Source organism: Arachis ipaensis, chromosome B3 (assembly GCF_059453495.1).
Source record: "Arachis ipaensis isolate K30076 ecotype BB chromosome B3, ASM5945349v1, whole genome shotgun sequence".
In the NCBI taxonomy this organism is placed as follows: Eukaryota; Viridiplantae; Streptophyta; class Magnoliopsida; order Fabales; family Fabaceae; genus Arachis; species Arachis ipaensis.
In genome coordinates this window covers 50943728-50950388 of record NC_142438.1, presented here as the reverse complement: position 1 = coordinate 50950388, position 6661 = coordinate 50943728, and the positions used below count along the sequence as shown (strand labels likewise).

The 6661-nt window shown below is 36.5% G+C and overlaps 3 protein-coding genes across 3 annotated transcripts; 1 reads left to right on the top strand and 2 right to left on the bottom strand.

The window, feature by feature from the left end:
• The first annotated feature begins 490 nt into the window (after positions 1-490).
• LOC107633102 (uncharacterized) lies at positions 491-2582 on the top strand. Its single transcript, XM_088507107.1, has 5 exons — positions 491-851; positions 1042-1278; positions 1371-1796; positions 2107-2399; positions 2445-2582. The coding sequence occupies exons 1-5, from the start codon at positions 491-493 to the stop codon at positions 2580-2582; spliced, it is 1455 nt and encodes a 484-aa protein (XP_088363233.1).
• A 1057-nt stretch (positions 2583-3639) lies between these two features.
• On the bottom strand, positions 3640-4531 carry LOC148570616 (uncharacterized). The gene is made up of 2 exons (XM_088507106.1): positions 4445-4531; positions 3640-4350 (listed from the first exon to the last, which is right to left on the bottom strand). The coding sequence occupies exons 1-2, from the start codon at positions 4529-4531 to the stop codon at positions 3640-3642; spliced, it is 798 nt and encodes a 265-aa protein (XP_088363232.1).
• Positions 4532-4633: 102 nt separating this feature from the next.
• LOC148570615 (serine/threonine-protein phosphatase 7 long form homolog) lies at positions 4634-5155 on the bottom strand. Its single transcript, XM_088507105.1, has one exon. It carries the CDS (start codon positions 5153-5155, stop codon positions 4634-4636), a length of 522 nt encoding a protein of 173 aa, XP_088363231.1.
• Positions 5156-6661: the final 1506 nt, after the last annotated feature.

Here is a 6661-nt window from a genome sequence, read left to right as displayed (position 1 = left end):
TAGTTTAATATTAAACACACAATACAAGGGGGCGTATTGTATTAGTTTAATATTAAAAATATAATATAAGGGGGCATATTGACAATACAAGAATGGCGTATTACCAAAACACAGGGGGCGGAATGACATTATGCAGGGGGCATATTGTATTTTTTAGATTAAAAAAATATACCTCGAGTATTAGAAAAGAAAAAATGAATTTGTTGAGTCTGAGTATGGTTAATTTCGTTGAGAGAGTAAGAGAAGAAAAATGGAGGAAAGTGTTAGTTTGAAAATATATTATAATTGTCAAATCTTTTCACAAACATCTGAAGGTGTGAGTTTTGTATGTGAAAATCCATATGATCTTATTATTCCTTTTGGAATAACATATGAGGAATTTAAGAGTATACTTTGTCAGTGTGTTGATAATCAAATATTAAAGAGAGTCACAAATATTTTTTATAGACAGCCTGTGTTAGTATTTGGGGGTTTTATTCAATTTCAAATAATGTATGTGGTTGACGATGCAAGTATGCAAGGGATGTTTTCGATCTACCAACAAACACGGGCACAAGTGTCAGTTATCGAGTTATATGTTGAGTTCGAAGAATTAGTTGAGGTTAATTTACCCAAACCTAACATCGACTGGACGGTTTATAACACTGAAAGTGAAGAGGAATTCGAGGGCACTTATCATATTGTTGGTCCAGTTGAAGATGTCAACGAAGATGATATCATAGTTGAGCCTGACGTTGCAGATGTGACAAATGCACTAACGAGCCAACATCTATCTAGAGAGCCTTCTTTTATGCATGCTTTGGATCTAGATGCTATGAATGCACCAGAATTTCCTGAGTTTGTCAATACAAGTAAGTAGTCTCCTATTTTTATTATGATTAGTATTATAATAATTATTATTAGCCTTTATTATATTATGCATTACTATTATTGTTATTATTTGTTATTACGATTATTTGTTGTTATTATTATTATTAATTTATTATTATTGTTATCATTATTAGTAATAGTAAGAATTATTTCTTGTTATGGCTGGTGTAGATCCTGTTGTTGTTACGAATGGTGAATTTGTCATCGGCATGGAGTTTAATTCTAGAGAAACTATAATTGCAGCAATTAAAGATTATACCATTCGTCAGGGTGTGGATTATCGAGTGTGTGAATCTGAGCCAACCACATTTTATGCTAAGTGTGTACAATATGGAACAAATTGCGATTGGCTTATCAGGGCTAGTCTTATTAAGAAAAAGTTTTGTTGGGTTATAAGGCGGTACAATGGTAGTCACACATGCTCCAGGACAACAATCTCTCAAGATCATGCCAAGATAAACTCAGACATGATTGCAGAGTTATAAAGTCATTGGTTGAAGTTGATCCATCTTTAAAGGTGAAATCGGTGATTGCTGAAGTACAATCGAAATTCAATTATACGATAAGTTACTGCAAAGCATGGCTGGCTAAGCAAAAGGCAATTGCAAATATTTTTGGTGGTTGGGAAGCTTCTTATGAAGCTTTGCCGTCATGGTTTGAAGCAATGGTACAAAAAGATCCATCAGCTGCAGTTGAGATCGAAACTGCACCAGCTTACCTAGGGGATGAGGTGGTCGAGGATATTAGGATACTGACATGGGTGTTTTGGAGCTTTTACCCTTGCATTAGAGCATTTAGGAGCTGCAAGCCAATCATCCAAATAGATGGCACACATATGTATGGCAAATACAAAGGAGCTCTCTTAGTTGCAATTTCTCAGGATGGCAATGGCAATATTGTGCCTCTTGCATTTGCCGTTGTTGAAGGTGAGACTTCTGATGCATGGCACTTCTTTCTTACTCATTTGCGCACACATGTGGTGACGCGGGATGGTATTGGGCTTATCTCTGATCGACACGACTCTATTACCTCAGCAATAGCACGTAGTAACGGATCATGGGAGCCTCCGAGAGCTATCCGCATGTTTTGTGTTAGGCACATAGCATCCAACTTCTTAAGGAATTTCAAGGCACCGTATTTATAGAAGTTAATTGTAAATATGGGTACGTAAATTGTAGTTAAATAATGATGTTAGTGTTATGTGGTGATACTTTTTTTTTCTTGTTTTTTTTACAGGTTGTTGTAGGACTGTGCGTGAATTTAATGTGCAGTATGCAAGATTATGTGAGCGTGGTGAGGCTTACACTCAGTGGCTCAATCGGATCCCACGTCAGCAATATGCTTTGGCGTTCGATAATGGATATCGTTGGGGTCATATGACCACAAACCTAATCGAGTGCATCAATGGGGTATTAAAGGGGGCGCGAAATCTTCCAATTACATCACTTGTCAAGGCAACTTTTTACAGGTTAAATGAGTTGTTCACTAGGAAGAGGGCTGAGGCTGAGGCTCGAATGAATACGGGACATGTATTCTCTGAATATGCAATCAACAAACTTTAATTAAATCAGCAGGCAGCGAGAAACATCCAAGTTAACTTATTTGATAGGCAGAATGAGGTCTTTGAGGTGCGCGAAATGCCCAGCGGTTTAGAGTATGCGGTGAATCTTCGTCAACAGCATTGTGATTGTGGTGAGTCTCAGACATATTGAATTCCTTGTCGTCATGTCTTTGCGTGTTGTGCGAACCAACGACTTGATTGGCAACAATATGTTCATGACGTATATAGGATGGAGGAGATAAAGAAGGTGTATAGAGCAAGGTTTAAGCCATTAGGGAACCCAGCAACATGGCCTATGTATCAAGGACCAAGGCATATACCTAATCCGCACTTAAAGCGAGTATCCAAAGGACGTCCCAAAATAACTCATTTCTTGAATGAAATGGATATGCGTGATATGCGTGGTCCTGGGCGTTGCAGGCTTTGTGGAGGCCAGGGTCACAGTCGAAGTAGATGCCCTCAGCGTCCAGGGTCAAGTGCTAGTGGTGGTGTTCATAATTCTTAGGGTTTTCGGCATTTATTTACTTCTTGTATTGGATTATGTACTACATTATGAATTAAATTATACAAAAACTACCATAGCAATCTTACCGCAATAGCAGTCTTACAACAATAGGTGAACAACAAATATAAAGATTACTTGCTAAATGTCTTTTTCACAAATTTAGTACATTTTTTTACTGCCTTTTTTATTGTGGAAGGGGTATATCTACTTGCGCTCCTACGTGTTGGGTCAATCCTCAAGTTATACCCCTTACTTTGTACATTGGTAGTGTGGAAACTTCTCGCACCTTCCACCCCATCTATATCTTCTGCCGCAGCTGCATGACATGAACAAACACAAGAATAAATACACTAATCAAGTATTAGGATTCATTAACAATAATAAATAGACTAATATTAAATACAATAATATTAAATACACCAATATTAACTACACTATTACCATCGCTATCATCTTCACTGTCGTCCTCACTATCATTATCAGCCGCAGTCATTGGTGCTTGCACTTGAGGAAAATTAACAGCATTACTATGACTAATCCCTCTAGCGACGCTCTGGATCGAGTCAACAGACCTTCTAGACCCCAAGCATGGAGATAGACTGCGATGTCTTAGTCTCGAATCCACAGATGACCGACCTGGCGCAATTTGAGGCGATTGCTGACTATGCTGTGGTGCCTGCTCGTTAACTGTAGGAGTTTGAGGCTAGGATTGCTGCACTTGTAGCTGAGGGTCAAAGAACAAGTCATTTACCCATTGAGATGTCTCTATTTCAGCCACCCACTGATATAGCTGGCGGCTTGATGATTGTGCAGCTGTGTCTACATGCTGTGACATAAAAGGTCGATAATATCCCTGGTAGGGAGGCATGTGTAGTGAGTGTGAGTCAGGGAACAACTGACTGAAGAACAATGGTCCAGGCTCAGGGTTTGGCTGTGTGTACGAGTACTGGTGTGGAAAGGAAGTTGGCAGCTGGTATGGGTGTATGATGGGCTGTGGCTGCGGCTGTGGCTGTGGCTGTGGAACATAACCAGTCAATCGTAGGTGAGCCCCATATGCTTCTGTATACCATTGCATATACCGATCGGATGCTTGATAGTGTAGTGCAGGATCACCAACCAGAACGGAACTCAAACGGTTTGTCCATCTCAAAATGTATCCAGAATGCTCAACTCTCCAATCTTTGTTCTTTGGTCCAGTCAGAACCACATTGTGAGATTCTGCAAGACGAGTAGCTTCTCCAGGAACTTCCTGCGCCAGACTGAATTGCCTCATCACCCGGTCTGATTCATGCCACTCAATGCATTCAAACGATATTAGTGGCACAACTGCACTCCACATCAATCGATGCTGCAAAATGTCATTTGGAACTACAATATTTTCTATATGATCAAGACTGTACGGGTTCCACACAAACTGCAAAAACATTCCAAAATGACTGCATAAATACAAACACAAATATGATGCCAATATTAATAACAACACTGTTAAATACAACAAAAAAACTAACCCCATCTGCAGGAATATCATCTAGTAAACGCTTGATATGAGAAATGGTCCACTTTTGGTATCCGTGAAACTGCGAGCGCCAAAACATCCAGCTGAAATAAAATAAATCTCTAACAGTCAGTACCAATATATGTTATATAATATACCTAAACAATGCATAAGCGATAATATGGTAACATATGAAATAATTTTACCTGCACGCAAGCGGAAAACTAGGATGCGATCGCACCGGTGCTAGGAACGGTAACCATTCCCAAGCCCATATATAAAGCAGTGCCAATGGGCCATCCACCTCCTTGCAATCATAACGTGATGCCCGACATAATGCCCTATACAAATGTGCCAGGCAAACGGATCCCCAGCTAAAGCCTCTAATGTCAGAAAAATTTCGGAGCAAAGGCAAGAACTTCCAGTGGATTGTCATTCCTGACTTGTCGCAAAATAAATTTGTGCCAAACAACAATAATAAGTGTATCTTGACGTACATTTGTCTACCAAGTGCGGTGTCCAACTGCATGCGCCGCTTTAGGGTGCAGAGCCATGCAAGCTTGACACCGCTTCCTTTATGATCAGAGGTAGTAGGTATAATACCAAATTGTGTCATGAATTCATTTTCGAGGCCATTAGTGCTGCTATCCGTAATCCTGACACCGGCATACCATCTATCGGGAGTCCAAATATCATTGCAACATCCTCTAAGGTTATCGTGCATTCACCGTGTGGAAGATGAAACGTATGAGTCTCTGGACGACATCGCTCGATTAAGGCATTTATAAGTGCATTGTGCAAAATAAGTCTCCCAATTTAAGATATGTGATAGAATCCACTATCTCATAATTCGATCTCAACTCGGGGATCATATGAATCTTGGTTCAGATGTCTTGATTCTAAATTTCTTGAACTCTGAAACAAATAAAAAATTATAATTTACAATAGAAACAAAAAAAAATAAACAAACATAAATAATAATAATAATAATAATAATAATAATAATAATAATAATACTAAGTACGATAATAATAACAACAATATTAACAAATATACAAACATAAAAATATTTACATATGGTGGACGTTCAAGGTATTCAACAATGTGATCTTCAGGACGTGTAATGTCACAAACCATCTTCTATTTGTATTCTTTCTGAAACAAAAAACTATTACATTATATAAACTATATCTAACATATATCCAATATTTCTCTAACATTAAATAAATAAATAAAAGCATATTTAAATAATTTTATATATAATATTTTCCGTTCTGTTTGAAATAAACAACATACCCCACTTTAACATTTATTCAACATAAATTTAATCATATATTAAATAAAATATATTCTGAACATAGCATGAAATCTTATATTTTATATTTTTGTAAATAATATATGTAAATAATATATATTAATATATTATATTAAATATGATTAACTTATTGTAAAATATATAAAATATATATTTAAATTTTAACATATCTATGTTCGTATGTATGTATTGTAGTATATATTTAAAGTATCTTAATAATATATTAAGTATTGTTTCTGTTTACAAGTTAAAAATATATTTTATTATTATCTTAATCCAACTAAGATTGTGATCCTAACTAATACTAGGTTCAACACTATTATTACTAACAATGAATTAATTAACCCAAATTAATTTCTGAAAACTAATCTAATTTATTTTTTATTTACACTAATTAAAATAATTAAACTCACTAAAAACATTATTACTAAAAAATGTACTTATCTGGTATTGTTAATAGAGATATAGTTGAAATCAATAAATTTGAAGATGAAATTCTCATATGGAGGGAAGAGGTTGTTTTGAGTTATAGAAGAAAGAAGAAAGAATTGTTGAGTCACTTGAGTGTGGTGTTCAGGAGAGAGAACGAGATTTAAAAGTGAAAGCAAAAGAGAGAACATGAGTATGAAGAGGGACCAAGGGGGATTATGAGAATTACAGGTTGAGGAGGCTATAGACATGTGTCATGCTTACAATCAATACAAGGGGGCGGATTGTGGGTGCATTACGAATGGGGCGTATTGCAGATCCGTCAGGACGGCGCCCCCAATCTCCTGTATAACTCCGTTTTCTTCCATTTTAACGCAAAACACCATCTCTTCCCTAATTATAAAATAAAAAAAATCCTTCATTGACATATTGAATAATTGTTGTATTCTATTGTTCTATTTTAATGTAATAATAATTTTGTTATTA